The sequence below is a fragment of the Triturus cristatus genome, chromosome 3_2 (genome assembly GCF_964204655.1).
Source record: "Triturus cristatus chromosome 3_2, aTriCri1.1, whole genome shotgun sequence".
NCBI classification, from domain to species: Eukaryota; Metazoa; Chordata; class Amphibia; order Caudata; family Salamandridae; genus Triturus; species Triturus cristatus.
In genome coordinates, this window is record NC_140584.1 from 521,978,237 (window position 1) to 521,999,509 (window position 21,273).

At 39.8% G+C, this 21,273-nt stretch overlaps 1 protein-coding gene across 7 annotated transcripts in view; it reads right to left on the reverse strand.

Annotated features, from left to right (window-relative positions):
• The window catches only part of PPFIBP2 (PPFIB scaffold protein 2), a 1,154,531-nt gene that overhangs the window by 194,449 nt on the left and 938,809 nt on the right, over window positions 1–21,273 (reverse strand). For 6 of the 7 annotated variants that reach the window (XM_085648219.1, XM_085648223.1, XM_085648222.1 and 3 more), the window contains 3 exons: window positions 15,785–15,845; window positions 13,542–13,583; window positions 3,009–3,165 (listed from right to left, as the gene is read on the reverse strand). In XM_085648219.1, the coding sequence (XP_085504345.1) occupies window positions 3,009–3,165; window positions 13,542–13,583; window positions 15,785–15,845 (260 nt within the window). The remainder of the gene's footprint in view (window positions 1–3,008; window positions 3,166–13,541; window positions 13,584–15,784; window positions 15,846–21,273) is intronic. The other variant, XM_085648221.1, reaches the window with a different exon arrangement.

Genomic DNA, 21,273 nt, shown 5'->3' on the forward strand with positions numbered 1-21,273 from the left:
ACATCACTGCAACATTTGAAATGACATCACTAATGACAACACTGTTCATGGTAGTTACTCTAAGGCAGAAATTATAGTTAGGTATAGTTACTAGAAGTAACTATAACTGGTGGATTTCAGTTGCCACTGTGTAGTTACAGTTACAGTCAAAACCATTCTGTACACAGCCATGCACAGCAGTGTTTTTTTGGTTTGCCAATAACTTTGGCCCTGTTGGACAAATCTTCACAAAACTTTCCAAATAAAGTTTAGCCCCTTCAGGCTCCTTCCTTGAAAGTTTTTGTTAATGCATCAAGGGGGGGCCGAGAAAAAAGGGGGTCTCAAAACACGTTTTCCCCACACAATTTCCATAAGGATTTTTGAACAGTGGTAGAGCCTAAACAGCTGAACAGAAAAATACCAAATTTGGGAGAAATCTGAATATGTACCCAGAAAGCATGTTTTAAGTGATTTGGTGTAAATCTGTGTGGTATTGTTTTTAAAACTTAAGGTTCATAATTTATGTATATCCAGTTGGTTAGATTCGCAGGACTCTCGCAAGAGTCCTGCAAGTATGCAATTTCGAATAATAGAGCAAAAGGATTGGCCTGGGTGACCTATTTTCCAATTGGCAGTCTTGCTTCCATGGGAGTGAGAAACTGGGTTTTGCTGGCCACAACATCAGGAGAAATGTGCCTTCTGCCATTTCAGGACATCGGAACTTGGTCCTGGCGTCATGAAAAGTTAAAAGAAAGAAAAAAAGTAGTATAAGGGGGCAGACAACGGGTACTCTGAGCCCAATCTCACTTTGTGAGATTGCTGGGTCAAATAAAAAAGAAAAAAACAAGAAATGGTTTTACAGTCTGCTGCGATCCCGTGCAACTTGCTGAATGGTACTCAACCTGCTCCCACGAGAGTCCTATGAAGGTTCAAGGGCGGCGCTGGCTCTCGCAAGAGTCCAGCGTGAACAGAAAATTATTTTTAAAAAACGGGGAGCATGAGAGTCTGTATTGGGCTGGTCAAGCGTGGGTGGTTAACCCTGAGGCTAACCAATGGGCAGTCAAAACCATTCTGTACACAGCCATGCATGGCAGGGGAGTTGGCTGCCTGTGGGGAGTTGAGCACCTTGCGGCCAACCCCATGTGTCTTGTGTTGTGGTGAGGTTGGCTGCCAGAATCAGATTGGTTGCAGAGCATGGTAGCAGGCTAGGACCTGTGGCCAACCCCACGTCGCATACAGCCAAAGGCCATGAGTGGCAATGTGTTGGCATAGTTATGAATGGTAATAAAATATTATTTTATGTAAAAAAAAAATATAAAGTCACAGAAAAAAATAAAGGGTAAAGTGACACAGTTAGGTATGATAATAATATCTTACTTTGCATTTGTTTTTAAAAACTCAGAAATTCACTGAAAAAACAAAGATGAAATGATGTTATTGTTAGGTGAAAAATGTCAGTTTAAATGGAACATTTTTAACTGAATTCATTAGCTATAGGGAATGGATCATAGCTATGGATTGAGAAGTTAAACGCAACTGTGGAAATTCAAGTTTTTTAAAAATCATAACTGACCTTTAACTCTGGTTTCCTAAGTGAAATATATAAGTACCACACCCACACACTAGTAGGCACATTAAATTCATGAACGAGTCTTGTATGCAGGGCTCAGCAGGTGTTTCACAATTTCTACATGCATGTTTTTAAGATATACCTGCCCTTTTACTTATAGAAAGATTTGACATTCACCCAATAACATTTATATTGTTGCAGAGTTCTTTTCAGGATGCTTATTCTGTGCATCATGTAGTGTGCGACTGCATCAATATTTTATCACTACTCTAGTGTCTGATATCACTCACAAAAAACAATCTGAATTTACAGTTCACCAAATCTGATCCATTAAATCTCCTCACAAGACAAAAAGTAATACTGTATAAACCAAATGGATCCGTAACAGATAGGCAAAGAAAAAATAGCATTCAGTTTAAAATGAAAATAGGCAGAAGGCTCAATTCGATCAATGTAAAACAGTTGAAGACATACTTTGGCATGAAATCCCATGACCCTTCCAAAAGGGGCAACCTTGTTCATCTTAGCAACATGAATTAATATGGAATACAATGGAAAACTGGGATCCCTCAAAAAGATGAATCTAATTTTAGACTTGTGTTATAAAAACATTCTTATTGTTCTTATTACTGGGGGGTTATGACAAACAATGTCTGTGGTACTCATTAAGGAAGCTGTTCACAATGCCAATTTGGAAATATATACAATATGTAAATCCCAAAACCTTGTGGCAACATCTTCATCAGTGGAAATATTACATACGACTAGTCTCTACTCCTCATTCAATTTAGGAAAGAGCTGGGGACACACTTCTTTAAACAACACATCACAACATAGTAAATAGTCCACCTCCCAGCTGAGATCTAAGCACTCGCCACCTAGATTCAGTCTCTTATCTGCCTTCAACCCTGTACAATGTTCCACTGGCTTTCTTCTAGTTTGCACTAGATAAATATCACCCACATGCATATGTACACACATACATTAAGGCACTAAATACTGAGGGCTCAATACACACAGGTAAACTTACATCTGAAGTCTAAGTTTAGACCTAAAGTCTAAATTTAGACCTAAAGTAAAACTTCAGACCTAAAGCAAAACTTTAGTCTTAAAGACTAACTTTACACCTGAAGTCTACGTTTAGACTTGAAGTCTAAACTTAGACTTCAGATGTAAAGTTAGACTTTAGGCGTAAAGTTAGTCTTTAGGTCTAAACTTAGATTTCAGATCTAAACTTAGACTTCAGGTCTAAGTTTACCATGGTGAATCAGGCCCTGAGTGTAGTGCTACAGATGTAAAGTACAGCCAAATGTTCAAAGAAACAGTGCATTTTGGAATTACAATCAAGCCATAATTTCAGAGTTGAACATTAAATTTGAAATTTTTAAGATGTGTTTATATAAATGTATAATGTAGTAAAATTTGCACCAAATGTGCTTTGATGTACTTTATTACATACTTAGGTTGAGTGCATAGTTCTCTTCGCTTCCGCTTCTCACTTGAAGAACACTTTGGGAAGCTGCTGTTTTATGTGTTTCATGTGCTCCATTAGCGGTGCCTCGCGAAAACTTCCCAGGCAACGTCATGTACCGATTATCTTCTAGGTAGGGTTTATTCTGTAATTAGGAAAACATTGTTTCTATTTCTTTCCAAGTAAGCATACCATTTCTACAATTATTAGTTGTTCAACAAACAGGCCATTGGAGAAGATCACATTAAGTTTCATATTCATGGTAAATTGTAATTACTTCAAGATCACTACGTATGCACAATTTGTCTTGAAACGGTAGTCCGGGTAACACACCAGAAGAAAAGTATGGAAAACATATTGCTAAAAAACATTTGTGCATTGGAGCATAGAAAAAACAGGTGAACAGAAAACAATGTCAGCAAATAGAGAAATGTTCCTTTTTTTTTTTTTTTTTTTTTTAAGTACGTACATTTGAAAAGGACATAGGAGCTTTGGGAGCATGCTATACTGACTCCACTTGATAGGCCTGTGCTTGGGTTATGCTGAGATGCGATGAAGCAGTTTTTTACCCATATGAAAATACAGTATTTGAGCACATTGCCTTTCAAGTTTTTTTTTTAACGATGTGTAATAAGGGTATGCCAGAACACTCATGGTGACTCATAACTCTTCCCTCAACAAGGAGACACGGTAAAGCTGAGACATGCCTGGCAATGCCTTTGTTACCATGAAAATAGGACACAGAACTTCCAACTAGGTCCATGTCATGAACTTGACACAGTCAATCTGTCCTGTTGTTCAACATTACTAGGCGTGCAGGGACTTGCTGTTTCACTTTTCCCAGACTTTAAAGTCACATCACTATGGGCAAAAAAATGACTATGTATTGGGTAAGTAGACAATATCTGGATGTATCCTACCAGGACCACTTGTCATTGTATCAAGACTGATTTTGCTACCTCATTTCTAATCTCCACAGAGAAGCCTAACAACGATGAAATCAAATGCTATCCTGTAGAACTTCTGAAGTTGTGAATCACTTGCTAGAAAACTTGCCTGTCATTTCAGGGAGTAGTGCATGCCTGCATTACAAGTTCCTAGCAGCCAGAATGTATACGTTGTTGGATCATCAGCAGCAGAACCAGACAACAAATCGTCAAATCTTTAGGGCCATGATTATAAGATAATTAGTCATTCCAATGCAGCTGGTAATAATAACTATGTGCTGCATCTGAATGGCATGGTCTCCCTCAAATCAACTGACTCAGTAATTTCATACGGGGACCCAGGCTACAGAAAGCAGCCCAAATACCCAGGTGGATAACTAAGGGAGAATGACAAACCACTGGGAAATCCTACCTGTAAATACCTGTTTACCCAGCAACACCTAATTTCGCAGGAGCATTTCAGAGTTCATTTTAAAAGCCCCATTAACTCTAAGTAGTGTGTGTGGCCCAATGGGTGCCCGTCGTCATTAGTGATCATCATCCAAGTCATTTAAAAAAAAAAACTGAATCATTATCCCACTGTTGGACTTGACCTTCTCTGCAGGGTCACCCCCAAACATTTTACCTTCACCCCTCCCATTTTCTGAACCCATTTTTGTTGGCTTTTAGGTCTGTGCACTTTACCACTGCTAACAAGAATTAAAGTGCTTGTGCGCTTGTCACGTGTCACGTGGACGATGTCATCAGTGATGTCATTTGAGATGTCATCAGTGATGTCACTGACCATGTCATGAATGATGTAATATGTGATATCATCAGCAGTGGATTGCGGGCGCGTGAGATGTAGTTAGTACAACTAACTGTATCGGAGGAATTTCAATGGTTTTGTTCGAGTGAAATGTACAGCTAACTATAACACCCCTAAAACCTATGGTTTTGTGAATTTCAAAGGTTTTTTAAATGCTAATTCCTAACTTTCAGTGAATATATATATATATAAAAAGCTATAGGTTTCAGGGACGTTATAGTTAGTTGGACATTTCACTCGTACAAAATAAGAGAAATTCCGCCGGGATATATATATATATATATATATATATATATACACACACACACACACACACACACTCCGCTTCTCCCTAGTGCATCGTTGCACCAAACAGGAAACCGGACGCTTCAATCTGCTGTTGCCAGAATATTTATTTAATTTAACATGGTGTATACAAACGGTGCTGCCTCAGACGTGTTTCGATATATATCAACGATCCAAATCCTTGCTATCAAAAGGAAGTAAGCACTCACGGGAGACACTCGGAAGAAATTTTATTCCGATACAGCAAACAAACGCGTTTCGGCGGACTGCCTTCCTCAGTGTTTGCTAACACACCAGGAGGCCGCCATTTTCAATGCCTGCATCAATCGTAACATCCGTATGGCAACATAGAAAGGAGACTTGTGCGCTGATCGCAAATAGTCCGCCATTTACAAATGTATATTTGTCACTCATTCAATGAGACCTGATTTAGATATCATTAAAAAAACATTTTTAGTCATAAATGTTGAGGTCTATGTAAACAAAACCCACATATACGAGTTACATTTCATACATGATTCACGCATTGTGGCATTTCAACGTGTTTCCTGCCATGTATTGGCTAAAGCACCCATATAGCAACACTGAAAGCGGACTAGTGCGATAATCACACACTCCGCCATTGATAGATGTGTAATTGTACATGTCTTAATCAATCCATTTTAGATACCATTTAAAATTTACGAGAAAATCAGCATCTTTGAACTGCATGTTATGGGTCTAGAGTCCGATAAATTCATGTTCAGACAAGCAATATACATTCTGTGCATAATGCACAATTCATCACTGTTCATCATATAATGCCCTGTATTGGCTCTGACATTTCCCAATAATTACTATTGTGTATCAGTTTTATAAAGACCCACAGATTATCTCAAGATAGGTACCCAATACAATTCTACCATTGATCGGCAATCACATATCAATAATTTCATCAGACAGTTAATGGCAGTTATACTTTCAATATATAGTTTTCTGGCATAACAAGTCACAATCTTATATACCTCATAATCCCAAATGGGATGCCAATTCTTCGCCACTGTTTAGGCCTTTGGGAAACTTTGTCTGGCAGTCAACTATGTATCGTGACTCCAGTCTTCACAGCTTCCTGAGCCTATCACCCCCTCTGATGTTCTCTGGTATGACATCTAAACCATAGAATCTTAGTAGATTCCTATTACTGGAATGTCTCTCAGCATAGTGTCTCGCTACAGGATACGAAGTGTCTTTGTTGGTAATTGCCCTTTGGTGTTCTAATATCCTGATCTTCAGTGGGTGTATGGTGCTGCCTATGTACCATAGATTACATGGACATACTAAGCAGTATACTGCATATGAGGTGCTGCAGGTGATAAATTTGTTAATGGTTCTTTTCACTTGTATGCCTGGTAAGTTGTAAGAGAGGACTCGTCTACTGTTGTAACACGCCTTACATTTCCCACAGGGGAAAAAACCCTTCATTTCTTTCAGGGTTCTCGCCCCTGGGGACTCTTTCTCTAGATGACTTCTCACTAGTTGATTTCTCAAAGATCGTGCCTTTCTGAAAGTTACTAGTGGATATGATGGAATATCCTCATTTAATACAGAGTCGGTTCGCAGAATATGCCAGTTTTTCTTCAACATACGTTTCAGATAATTGGCTTCTGCTGAGTAGGTAGTCACCATCCTGAATTTACCCTCATGGGTAATATCTGACTCGTTTTCTGACACCTGTTTACTGGTTAACAGCTTGTGTCTTGGAATGCCTTTCACCTTATTAAGTGTGTTTTGCAGTAATGTGGGATTATATCCCCTTAGGGCAAACCTTTGTATTTTTATCTTGTATAATTTTATATTTTTTATCCGGTAGGTCAAGATTTGCCTTTTCCGTAAGTAGATGGAACTTTTTGAGTTTGAGTTTGCGTACCCCCTTGAAAACGTCCGTTCTAGTTTTTGCATAGCTTAAAGATTTTTGGGGACAGGATGACAAAACAAGAGCCAATATTTGTTTTTCTGCTTCATTCAATTCAACAATGGCTTTATTAACAACTGTGTTATTGGAGATTGCAGAACTTGTTATCTGCGTTTCCATTTGCGTGTATTTGGTCTTCTTTGTTCTCCCTCATTTGGCTCGTCTCCTATCCCTTCTTCTGGTTGTGTTGTTTTTCCTTGTTTGTTTTGCTGGGGCTGTGGTCGTAAAGTCTGTCTGCGTTCTTCACATAAAAAATCCAGTTCTTGTTCTCATGACAGTTTTGCCGGGACCTGCAGTCCTCTGAAGTTTCTGGATTCAGGCTCGGTCTCGCTCTCTAAGGCTGAACTTAAATCTGAGGTGGAGGAGTCTGCATGTGCCCCCCTATTGTTGCCAGTGTTGATTTTGGTTTTGGCTGTGCTTGACCAGCTGTAGTTAGAGATTTTCAAAGAGTCGTACTTCTTTGTGAAGGTGAAGATGCGGCCGCATTCATAATCAGTCTTGTCCCTGTGGATGTTGAATGTTTTGCATTCCCGGATTTTCTCTTCTTCTTTCGCAGTCTTTTGGTCATGTCATCTCTCAATTTCATTTCCTCTTCACTCTGGCCCATCTGACTGATTTCCTCATTAAGTTGTTCTATTTGTTCCTGTAGTTTCAATCGGTCAACTTCTGCATATTTAACTAGTATCGCCACTAGTTTTCTAGAAGACTCCAAATTAGTTTCGGCCCACTCTTTCATCATTCTTGGGTCGGGGGTCTCGTAACTTGGTGCTATAAAGATCCTCAATTCACGTGGGATTCTTCCCACGTCCAAGTATCTTTGGAGGGACTTGCCTTCCCACCACTTGCTCTGCTCGCTTTTCATTAGTTTGTCAAATCGCTGCATTTTCTCCCTGAGGCTGGTTGCGCTACTGCCTGCCGGTGCATTCTGGGTAACTGAGTTCATATTGGGACAGCATGTGTCATCGAACATCTCTAATGCTGCAGCTTCTCCATCTTTGAGCACGTCGGCCGACATGTCTGTGGAATTTATTTTTGAAGTTAAGTTGTGTACGTGTGTAAAGGATCTAAACAGCTTTGTGTATATTTTTCCCTTTCAGTGCCCGTGCAACTCACCCAGCTCTGCGTGCTTTGGTCATACCTTCACTCCAATGCCGGCGTGTCCCGCGTCCTCCGACCCGAACCTGCCACGCTCTGAGATCAGTAGAGACCATTGTAGTCACTGCTGGGGGGCAAGTATGCTGTAAATCCTCCCGGATTCAAATCGATGCGCCTGTTGCCAGACTTTTCCTTCCGTGTCAGTCAGCTTCCCATTGCGAGAAGGGGTCTGTGTAAAGCCAGGGAAGACTGGACCGGCTTAAAATATCCAGAGCACTCCACCTGCCACTGGCGATTCCGTTGTCACGAAGAATGGAGCACGGACCACAAAGTAAGCGCTTTTGAATTTGTTTATTTACACAGATTACATGGCAGCCATGATGCGTTTCTGCCCCGGAGGGCCTTGATCACATGACACGCTGACCAGTCAACACGTGATTTTTATCTCGTTTTTTACCCTGAATTTAAAGTGACAACTGCATGAAAACTAAAAAAAGAATGCAGCTGTAAACATAGACAACATACTACTAGTTTTCCACCATTTCTGGCCCCTTCCGATAATTACATTTACCAACATCTTGTTTGCACATTAGCTGGTTGGTATGCATTGACATTATATAATTGACATAATTACATGGAAAACTCATGGTTTAAATACCCATAGTGATCAACAGGTTTGTTTAGTTCACAATAAAATCAATGATATTGTAAACATTAAATACTAAAACCTGTAAAACTCAAACCATCATTGTAAAATACATAATGTGCAAAAAACGCAAGATACAGTACAAGGTGTGTTGGATATTCAGACTGAGCCCACTCTGAATCCTGAACAGGGTGCTTGCCTCAGCAGTTTCATCCACTGTTTGTTCTATGTAAACATTAACTTCGAAAGTGCAAAGTTATTTGAATTCTCCCTTAAAGTGGAGGTGCTAAAAAAACCTCCTTAGTGTCTCAATTATAAAAAAAAGAGTTAAAACGATCATTATAGAATAAAAACATATTTGTTTTGACTGTTCTGTCAAATGGCTCTAGCAGCATTTTCCCAGTTAATATATCGGGTTGATTCAGGATATATATATGTATATATCTCCATCCATTCAGCCAACTGGTGGTCGCCAGAAGGTAGTTATAGTTATGACTTAGTTTCCATAGGAACAGCTATTTTTGTTTTGCCAATAACTTGGGCCCTGCTTGACCAGTTTTCATGACATTTTCAAAACCTATTCTTCGGTCAGGCCAACTGCAGTGTTGAAAGTGTCTGAGTTATGTGTCAAGCAGGGGCAGAGAAAAAGTGGGGTCCCAAAACACGTTTTCCACAAGTCAATTCCCATAGGACCTTTGACCAAGCTTGCAGCCCGAGCTGCTGAATGGAATTACACCAAATTTGGCAGAAATGTACATTTGGTTACACAGATCACACTTTTTGGGATTTGGTGAAATTCCGTTCAGTAGTTTTAGATATTAAAGGTAAAAAATATAGATATATAGGGATGCGAATCCAACAGTCCTGTGCTGAAATCTGATTGGATGTCAACACTTCAATCAGGAAGTGTTGGCAGCCATCTTGGGACTCGGCTTGACCCAACCGCCACCTTCCTGGGGCAAAGTTGTGAAAGAAATGTGGCGGGCCCGTGCGACACCCCCGCAGCCCTGGGTAACTGCCTCCTCCCCAGGTCAAAGTTGTTAAATTAATGATGGGGGCGCCACATCCCCGGGTCAAATGTTGTGAAAATAAATGTGGGGAGCTCGAGCAGTCCACCCACAGCCCCGGGGACCGACACCTCCCCGTGGCTGAAATAAATTAATGTAGGAGGTCTATCATGGACCTCTGGTCCTGGTGACGGCCACCTCCCCGGGGTGAAATTGTGCGATGAGGGGGGCACTGTGGAGCCATTTATGACCCTGGGGACTGCCCCACCCCCCAGATCCTGCTCCTGCTACCTCCCGAGGTGCCTACACTTGGGAGGTAACTGTTTGCTTCCACCAAGCAAAAGTAAACGTAACTCTGCTTTCTGCAAGCCAGAGCTGCTGTCAAACAACTCCGGCTTGCAAAAAACAGAGTTTCCATCTGTATCCCTGCACACTAATATGCATGTAGGGGAACAGAAGAAAATATTTGCTCTGACAGACAAGAAGCTGCCTTTCAGCAGCTCCCTGTCTGTCACAGCAATGCCGACTCCCGCAGGAGGCGGGGAGCCGGCTGGGACCGCATGGGCCTTGAGGCTCCCCCTGCAGACCCACTGCACACTGGGTGCCCTGGGGGTAACCCAGGTAACATGGCCAGGCCCAAGTGGATTAGGGACAGAAAAGTACCTGGGGAGGGGTGCCACGCAGTCCTCCTCCCTATGTTAAAAATTACAGAAGCACTTACTTCTGTAAGGTACAAATCATCCAAATATGTTTTCTCTGCAGTTCCGCAATGAAAAGGTATCTGTAATCCATGACGGTGTTTGCATCCTTGCTTTTTTCGAGTGCAGTATCTCATGTAGTGTCTGTGTTGAGGGGATTCTTTCCTGTCATTTGCTGCTCAGACCAGAGATCGTGTTCTAAACTTTTAAAAACTAGAAATATTTAAACTTGCCAGAAGCCCTGGGCGCAGCACTTACTAATTAACCAGTAGAAAGTACTCGAGTTGAGTAGAGGTGTTGCACAAAACTGTAGCATCTTCTTGGATAAATACGCAGGGCAGGATTGATTCTGGCACAATGCGCATTTCACAGAAATGAAACCTCAACAGGATACACTTCAGATGTAAACAAAGCAGGTTCCCACTTTGAAGCTCTGCTTCTGTAAAGTACTAATCAATCTACTAATCATCTTTACTTTGTACACATGGCCAAGGCAAAGCAAGTCTGTTTTCTCTGCATTTCTACAGAAAAGTTATTTGTAATCTGTGAGGGAGGTTTTTGAATCCTTGCTTTTCTCAAGCACAATATCTCACTCAGAATCTGTGACACATGAGATTCTTTCTTGTCATCTGCTGCTCAGACCTGAGATCACGTTCTAAACTTTTAAAAACTAGAAGTATGTAAACTTGACTGTAAGCCCGAGCGTTTAGTCCCGTCCATTTACATTAGCAGGATGCAACGTCTTCCTGCCCTTTTACCAGGATGATGGACAGCTTACTAAAAGGGCCCCTGAATGCATTTCCCAACGATTTTGGAGACGGGGTCTTGATGCATAGAAATATGATCGCATCTTCACTAAACAAAGCACCACTTACTTCTGTAAAGTACAAATCATCCAAGTGTGTTTTCTCTGCAGTTCTACCTTGTAAAGTTGTCTGTTGACAAGCTCTAGCAACAATCACATTGGCAAAGTTACAGACACACAAGGCTACTGGAGACATGTCCTCGGGTTCTTTACACAGCAGTAGTGTAGGAGACACACTATATATTTACCCAACTGGGTAGTAGTTACTAATTAGCCAGTAGAAAGTACTATAGTTGGTTAGAGGTGCTGCACAAAACAGTGGTCTCTTCTAGTATAAATACGCAGTGCAGGATTTATTCTGGCATGATGATCATTCCACAGAAATTAAACATCAACAGGTTACTGTTCGGAAATAAATCTTTAAAAAACATTGAAATTCACTGAAAAAACCTGTGATGCCATCAGTGATGTCATCAGTGAATGATTTAATATGTTCATTCATAAGCAGTGCATTGCAGGGGCACAGGTTATAGTTAGCTCAGCTAACTAGAACTGCTGAATTTCTCTGGTTTGGAAGGAGTGAAATGAGAGCCTAACTATAACATCCCTGTAACCTTTGGTTTTTTCAGTGAAAATGAATGTTTTTTTAAATTCTACGATATATTTATATATGTATATGTATTCAAGTCTCAATTCTGAAAATGGCACTTTTAGAAAGTGGGCATTTTATTGCCTTAACTTTCAGGTGCCTGCAGCCCGTATCTAAGGGCACATGGCCAGATGTAGTTGGCAATTGGCGTTTGTGTATTTGTCCCACATAGTATCACAAAAGGGGGACTAGGGGTAGGTAGGATGGGCCATCCTCAGTAGATGGAAGGGTGGAGCTGTCACCTACCAGACTTGCACTTCAAAGACATTGCACCAGCACACTCACAAAGAACTTCACACTAGTCTAATGTCACCTGAGACCCTTTGGAGCCAGGGCAGGGGAAGGAAGGAAATTCCAGACATTTTGTATGGGGAAACCTCCAGAAACTTCTCCCACTTCAAAGGGGCCATCAGGTATAACAATATGACCCTCATACCCACTCACTCTCTTTAATTGGAACAGGCACCGAGCAACGGGAAGCCTGCAAAGCCTTGACGCACAACTGCCAGCCGCATCGGAATTGATGGCGAGTGACACAATAACCCACAAGGTGCCGCCCCACAGCTGCCAGGTTCGTTGGAACCAATGCTCAGCAACACAAAGCTGCACAAGGCCTCGCCCCACGGCTCATCAGAAAGATGTAAAGTGACGCAAAGCCCCAAAAAGCCTTACTGCATAGGGACATGTAGCTTAGCTAAGCAACGTCGTGCAGACCGGGCACCAAATGCATAAGGTACAATCCTCAGTGGCCCAAACTTGGTACTGTGCCCCACCTACGATTTATTGTGGTTTGTCTAAATTTTTTACTTTTTCGCAGCTCAGCCTGACCATATAGCCTCATTTGGCATTTTGTGCCTTTTGGCGCTACTTTTATCTAAAGCTTTAAAATTGTATGTCTCCAGTCTCACTGATTGGATTTTTGTCATTTTGGTCTTGAATAATTTATAAAAATGTACACAATTTTTCTAAAGTGGTGTGGAATTTTTTGGGTGTTGTCACTTTATAACTGTTTATGTACTGTATAAAATAATTTACACATTGCCTCTAACTTAAGTCCGACTGCTTGTGCGCATAGCTATCAGTCAGTTAAGCACAGCCTAATTTAGTGACTGGTTGTGGTTCACCCAGACAAGGTTTGAGGCTGTTGCTTGAGAAGGGCTCAGATGCCCCTCAACCAACAAGCCAGTTTCTCACTAGGACAAATGAACAGCTCATTACAATTTGATGTGTATTTCCTTTAAAAGCATGGAGTAGTAAACAGAACAAAAGACCAAAAGGCGAGAGAGACCACAGTTTTCTGGCTTTGCTTGTACCATATGTGGAACTTTGTAATAGACCTGCACTGAAATAGATTACATCATTAATTCTCTGCATTCGGCATCTTCCTGAATAGTTTTAATGTAGTTAGGTGATCCAAATGTTGAAAAAGAGAACTGAAAAACATGTGGACGAAACAAAATTACAAGAGACAGTGTTTTTCCTCCAAAATAAATATATCAAAACATTAGAAATGTCACGGTCACAGGCAAAGACACAACATACATCAACAAATACAAAGTCAACAAGTAGAAACAACAAAAAGCAAAGTCCGTGAATAGAAATGTTAATATTAGTTAAAGTGTTAATATACCTCAGTTTCAACCACAGGGTCTACTGGTTTTTCATCTACATGCTATGCAGTTGGAGTGCAGATAATTTCAAAACACGATGGAGAAAAAGTAACAAACAAAAATATTAGTAAAAAGCACATATACAGCACAGGACAGTAAATGGTTTTAGTGCAACCATTAATAGCTGTTAGAAACTTTTAATCACACTGATACGGGCATCATTCAAGAGATAAAATAATTATTTAGAGATGTTAAATTGACGTGATTTACAATATTTAAATTTGCTTTAGATAACCACATGTTTAACGCACATTATCTGCAAATAGGTTATTAGCACTATTCTCCTTATTTACAAAGTACTTTCCCAAGCAAGTTCAGTCATGGCTGTTTTAAGAGGCGGGCTATAATTTACAGAACAATAGATGCAACTTACTCCAGGCACAAGTCATACTCTCAAATTTTCTTAAATTTATACTACTCAAGGAACTGTAACTTGTGCCACTGGTGTGATTGCATTGTATTGTATTGTAATAGAATTTATTTATAATTTGCTATTCCCACGAAGAGGTGTTGGACTCTTTAGATTAGTTCATATTCACTAACTTTAGATAGACACATTTCAATTAAATATATTTCCCTCACATTTAATTTCTTCCTACTGACCATCTCCCATGAAAGGTTTTTACATTCCCACAATCTCAGCTGCAAATTAACCCTCTGTAGTTTACAATATGAGGAGTGCATGTCCTAAAGCGTGTGTCAGTGATCTGGATTTCCCTGTCCACTGTTGTGGCATTCGTCCTTTACCACCACTGGGGAATACCCACCAGTGGAGCCTACTCTAAGATTATTCTTGTTTATGCTAACCAAACAAGAATAAACTATACCCTCATATACATGCTGGTGCAAGTTACAACTTTTACCTGGTGTAAATCAGAGGTGTGTATGGAAAAATGCTTTTCAAATCAGGCCGGGAATGGGCAAGTGGCTTTGGTCACGTAGGAGTAAAATAAGGGTCTATAACCATGCTTCTGAGAACTCTGATATGAACACAGAATTTGAACTGCTAGGCCAGGCATCCTCTAGTTTAGGATCAAAAGATCACCCCCCACTCTCACTCAGTACTCCATCATGCAGGCATGGCCTCAGTCTTTACAAAATGTGATTTGAATGTTAATGTCCTCAATGCACAAAATTCAAATATGAAACATATTTTGGTGTCACATATAGAAGGGAATCACAGATTGAAGGAATGGGCTTGTATCCATGCTTGGATTCTGCCGGCATGCATGGAACTTCACTAGCGTATGCAAGTCAAGCTCAATTATTCTGATTTCTTCACTAGCATTTGGCAGCATGTCTACTTTAAATGATGTAGTGCTATGCTCTCCTTTCTCTGCACATGAATCTTTAAATGTCTAATTTGTAACATTAGTATGAACAAATCATTCCTCCTCATAACATATGAGGAACCTGGTGACTGACCAGCTATCTTAAGAGAAGATCATGACTTTTTCACTCTCCATTTTTGGGGTAGAAATCTATAAATAATTCTACCTTTTACCTTTCGAAAAAGGTTGGGAACTAGCACAATGTGCTTAGCCAATTACACTGACAGTTGAATGTCTGATTAAAAGCATTGACATTTTCATGGATCTTCGGTGAAGACCTTAAAGCCTAAGGTCAGAAGCAGAGAGAATATCCTTGGATGCATTTCCTTTTTGACCGCTATGTAGACTGTGATTCAGGAGAAGTTAAAAACTAATATATACATCTGGCACACCATGTGCTCATGCTTCGGGATATTTCTTAGATATTCAGCGCCATCTTAGCTATTTTACATTTGTACAAGGAGCTCTAGTGTCTTCCTTCAACAGGACCTAATCCGAAGTGTAAATGTTACTTCCCAGGATAGCTGTGTAGTTTATAATCCATCTGACCCTTCATATTACCTTGTGGACGGAATGGCACCTTTTGCCGGGATTAACCAAACAGGCAGTGGTGTTCCTATAATTTGAGAAAGTGAAGGGGCGAGGCAGTGAAAAATTCATGCTTATGCCAGGCCATCTAATGAACATTAATACAGAATAGCATAATAATATTAATTTTAATTTGAGGAAACAATGCCCATGTCAACAATGCAAAAATACTTCCTTTCTTTTTTGCATGTGATTAAGAGTTCTCTATTAACAACAGTGAAAAACGCAATGGTAAATTAATGCATTCTAACAATAAAAGACAAAGAAAAGTTTCAAAACCAAACCTTTTCTAAAGATTCACTTTGGAGGTCTTCAAGGCTACTGGACAGGTTTCTTTGAAGAGTTCTGGAAAGGAAAAGTCAAAGGTAGAAATGATAATTAAATATTACTATCACATTTTCCATCTCAAGCCACTGTACCAATCCTACATTTGTAAATTTTAGAAATAAACAGTATTCATAGACGTAGGTATTACCCATAAAACTGACTAGAGATCAGGTGCAAAGCTGTAAAAGGAAAGATTATGTAGGGTTGTCACCGGAAGAGGACTTTGTATTTGGCATATAGATGTTTTTCACAAGTTTCTTGCTTTGCACAATAGAGATGAGGATTGAATGCCTTTTTCTGTAGCTGCCCCTACATTGTGGAACCCACTGATGCGTATGCTGGAAGCCATGTCAATACTGCAAATGTTTATTTCCCTCCGTGATAATAGTGATCTGCTGATTATAGGCCAATCAGAAGTAGTTAATTCATAATGTGATGTACCAACTGTATTTAGATCGCCTATATTTAGAATACTAAAAGATTATATTAGTTTAAATGCAACCGCTTTGTACTGTAACAGTTTAAATACAATTTTGAAGCTTTATTCCAAGTGAAGAGATCTAAAATGTGTTTTAAATGCTCTAACCATACTTAAAGAATGTATTAAAGCAGACAGGCTTTTATGAATAATGCTCTTGTTCTTTCAGTTGCCTCTGTGAGCCCATCCTTCACCTCCAATAGTACAAAAAGAACAAGATGATAAATATTATTAGTACTTTACAGAATATTTGTAGGGATAAGTATAGAAGAGTGTTTTCTTTTGACCACCACAATAAAAAATAACAAAAAATAACAAAACAAGATAGCATTCAACAGCTCGAAAGTTAAATGTAAGAAACAAAGGCTTACTAGGTTTCAGAAAGACTTTTTATAAATGTTACAGTTGTACATAAGAAACTTACAATATGATTAAGTACCATTTTACAATATCAAAAAAGGCAAAACATACACAAAATGTCATTTTAACTTTCGTAACTATAGCATCAGCCATAATACAAGTATGTTACCACCCACAAATTAAAACTTCTCAAAATTTAAAATTCTTAAATGCTTATTAAGAGTGTCAAAACCATACAACTTTTTTTTTTAAATACATGGTACACCCGATAGTCCTAACAGACAAAAACAACAAGATAAGTCGAACTTAAGATGCACAATAATACCTACTTTTCCTATTTTTACTGGTAAAAGCAGTTTGAGATGCTACCTTCCTACCCTACTTTCTAACGATAATGCTTTTTAACTAATCTCTTTTTTTGCTAACCCTACAGATCCTTAAAAACTTTGCAACACTACATGTTTGAATGCCTGAAATGTTCAAACTAACACAAATTGCAGCACTACATTTAGACAATTTTCCCTTTTACAAAACATGACCAAAGCCATATGTTAGGGATTAGGGGTTTGCGAGTTCGGAATTCATTGCTGTAATCACATAGTCTGTGTCCTATGATAATCAATTTTGAAGTATTCTGATTTGCCAGAGTTCGTATACATGGGTGAAGAGTAAGCACATTTTCATGATTTTAGGGCTGTTCATTAGATTCATAGCCTGCATTTTAGTTTGCCTGGGCTCCCCCACTGCACACTTTGGTACTCAGCACTAGAAGGAATTTGCCTGACTCTGAAAGTCTAAAGAGTGGACTCCCTGCAACCTCAGGTCAAAGGAGCCCACCTGCACCATTTCCAACACGAGTCCCCAGCTTTGAGTGTGTCCAGTGGACTTTTAAGGATTTGGCTAGGTTCATTGTGGGATTGTAGCCTAGGCATTCCAAGGACAATCTAGGAGATTCCAGACCCTTGCATTTGTGTTTTGGATACGTTGAACCCTCAAGGGAAACTTCAGGAAGAAGTTCCAGATGTTTAGAGCAACTTGTGGAAAAAGCTCCATAAGGTGACTGACGCGATGTCAATTCTCAAATTGGCTACCTTCACAATGACCCGGATTTCAGGTTCGTCCCACTGAAAGCTCTGGAGTGCCAAACTTCCAGGATTTGACCGAGACCTTGCAGTAACTCAAGCTGGTGAACCTGCACAAATCGGGCCTGAAACAGTGGCTTGCTGGACGTAGAGAGAAAAGCTCCAGATAAACAACTAAGTATGATGTCAACATTTTGGCCGAGGCCTTCCACTTAGTGTATCCGACCAGGTCTCCATCATGGTCGGCCTCAAACTTTGACTTTGATCCGGTCAAGCGCGACCAGATGTCCCAAAGTGGTGCTATATCTTTTTAAGCAATAGAAAGTGTTCTCTTCTTTAAAAAAATCATATCTACGGTTCACTACATTGGATTTTTGCGGTTTTGGTGTCTATTTGTTCATAAAAAATATGCTCTATTTTTATAAATTGGAGTTGGATTTTTATTGTGTCTTACTTATTTAATGAATCGGTGTTTTTAAATGCTTTACACACTTGTCTCCTAAGTTATGCCTGCCTACTCGTTGCTAGCTCCCAAGGGTTGAGCAAGGGAATAATTTAAGACCTTGTGAACCTTTTATTGCTTGTGTGGCCTTATTACTAGTGGTAAGTCACTACTTATCATTACTAATTGACCACTTTCCAGCACCCTGCCCTTTTAAAAGCAATACCAAACATCCAAGTAACCATAGAAGGCATAGGTCAGAGGTGATTTACTAATGTGCCGTTTATCAGAAGGTCTACGCACTTTGGCAAATATCATGACATTGCTTTTATTTATTGTAAGCTGCAGATTTTTAGAGTTGCTACACAGTGTGAGGGCTTTCACAGAATGAAGAAAACCAACATGAGTTCAGTCTAAAACCATGAAGCCATCAGCTTGCTGTAGTATCTGTAATGTATTCTTCCCTAGAATTCTAACACGTTTGATGGCAATGCTTACATTAACTGTGTACAGGCTGAAAAGCAGGAGTGCCAATACACCTCCCTGCTTTCACAACCAGGAACATCTGAGCGTTTATTAAATTTGGATTTAACCCTGGTGTCATTATATAATGATTCATTTCCCCCGAGTAGAGTGTTAGGAATGTTACATGCCCTCAGTTATTTACAGAATAATCTGCACTCAGTTCCCTCAAAATAACTTGTATAGTACAAAAAACCAAAGATTGACTGGCCTTGCACACATGTTCAACTGGATGTATCAAAACTGACAGGACCAGCATGATATTCATGGGGCCATATTGGGGTCTAAACCCAGTCTAGTAAAAGAGGACACTAATATCAGATACCCAGGCCTCCAGTTTTTCTTAGCTGAATACATTTTAGAATCATTGACTAATAAAGTTATTGGACTCTTTGAGGGATTTGTGCAAACTCCTTTCATATTGGGGGGGGAGGGGGAGGGATGCAAAATCGATCTCCTCTGAAAATCCGAAAGTGCTATAGTATCAAAAAATGACCTGAAGAAAGAGATCAACCAAGATTCCCAGAACAATTTATCTATATCTGTTTTGAAAAGTGTAGCTGGGAGACCATTTGGCACTAATAACTCTGTTGACCTGATCGTTTTCAGACCTTCTCTAATAGTCATGGATGTAATATTCATCAAGCCTTTCCCTGATTAATTACCAATTATAACTAGAAGTGTAGAATAAAATTATTTCCTGATGTGAAAAATTATTTGAGATGTAATTACCACTATGCTGATTCCCCTCCTCAATGGAATCAAAAGTCCAATGTAGTGTGTTAATGAAGTCCCAAAAATTATTTTATTTTTGATTGAGGGATTTTATAGATGCATAACCATTAGAACTATAAAAATTCATTTTGCTCTGAACATAATTTTCTCTTACAAGTATTATTTTTTATAAAGCAGTTACGTTAGCAATTATAGCTAGCTGACAACCCTGACATAAGATTCTTTCTTCAATTCTTAGGGCTTGTCTTATAAGCGTAACAAATTAAAAAAATGGTGAAGTACTTTGGTAATGTCAATTATTTTATTGTTTCAGTTTAATATATCTTGACTATCTCTCAGCAGGCAATCTCAGAAATGAAATCATATATTTCAAAATTGTGATCAACTCAATCTCATCGATGTTCCCAGAGTTACAAAAGTGTGAGTGATAATCCCTTCCTTTAGTCTTTTGCCTGCCTAGAAACTCCTTATGGCATGTTTTAATTGTTTCAGCCAAATTTCCATACCATATGCTTTCCAAACCTCATTTTATGGCCAAGAATGCTCTAAGTGAGCAAACAATGAAAGTGTTCACTTTCCAAACGTTATGTCCCTAGAATATTTAAAGAGAGACAATGTCAAGTAGATATCATTCAGCACTGCTGCTTGCTCCTTTGGGATAGGAGTGTAATGACATATTTTGCATCTGATACCATTCGTACATTTACAGCTCTCAAGTACGCGGAGCCTAATGTATCAGTGTGAAAAATTGGTTCATTGGCTGAGAGGGGTGTTAACCCTGCTCAAGCAACAGCCATAATCCTCATCAGGATAATTCACAAATAGTCACTAAATTAACGTGTGCTTAACCCTCTGGTAGCTTGGCACAAAGGCAGTCAGGCTTAACTTAGAGGCAATGTGTAAAGTAGTTATGTAGCACACAAACAGTAATAAAGTGAAAACGCAACACAAGAAAAATATCACACCAATTTAGAAAAATAGGGAAACATTTAATACATTATTTGACACCTAAATGACAAAAATTTAGTAGATTTGCAGTGATGAATTTTTTTAAGTTTAATGTGAAAACTAGCAACTAAACGTTCAAAGCGCAAATGGTGGACACCTAGTTGTGCGACACACGGGCAATCTCGAACGTTATGGTTGACAGCAATGGAGCACGGTTCGTATACACAAAGTGGATTAGGCCCAATCTCTGCTTACCTTCAGACTTAGAAGACATTTCAATACAAATTGTCTAAGGGAGTAAAGTTCAGTAAGCAAGGCAGCTAGAGGTATTTGAGGAGGAGGAAGAGGCACTGTTGTCGGAGAGCATCTGTGTGAAGATTCCTTCGTTCTGATTCAGTCTCTTCTTTAGAGTTTGAAAATCTCCAACGGAACAAAGCTGTAGGCTACAGCCAACAAGAGCTTCACAAGGCCGTATTCCCCTTCTGAAAGGTCCTGCTGAACAGGATTTGCTATGGCAGAGAAGAACATAGTGGGAGTTGCAGCAAAGTCAGGCCAATGGGCGATGCACCTTGGGTGGATTGACAAGCAATCGGTCCAGGTCCCCTCTTGTCTCTCAGAACACTTCCCAATGACCAGACAGGAGAGGTACCACTTGGACTTATTCAGACAGGGTCCCGGTGTAGGTTCAAGATGGTTGGAGCTCTTTGGTACCTGAAGCACTGATCAGGAGGCCAGCCACTAGCCCTTAGAATCCCTCTTGAAGTCCCTGGTTCAAGGGGAAGTGCAGGGCTCAAGCAGCAGGGCAGACCTCTGTGGTGCAAGGCAAACTTCAGGCAGTAGAGCAGTCCCGCTTGGTGCAGCAAAGCAGTCTTGAAGTAC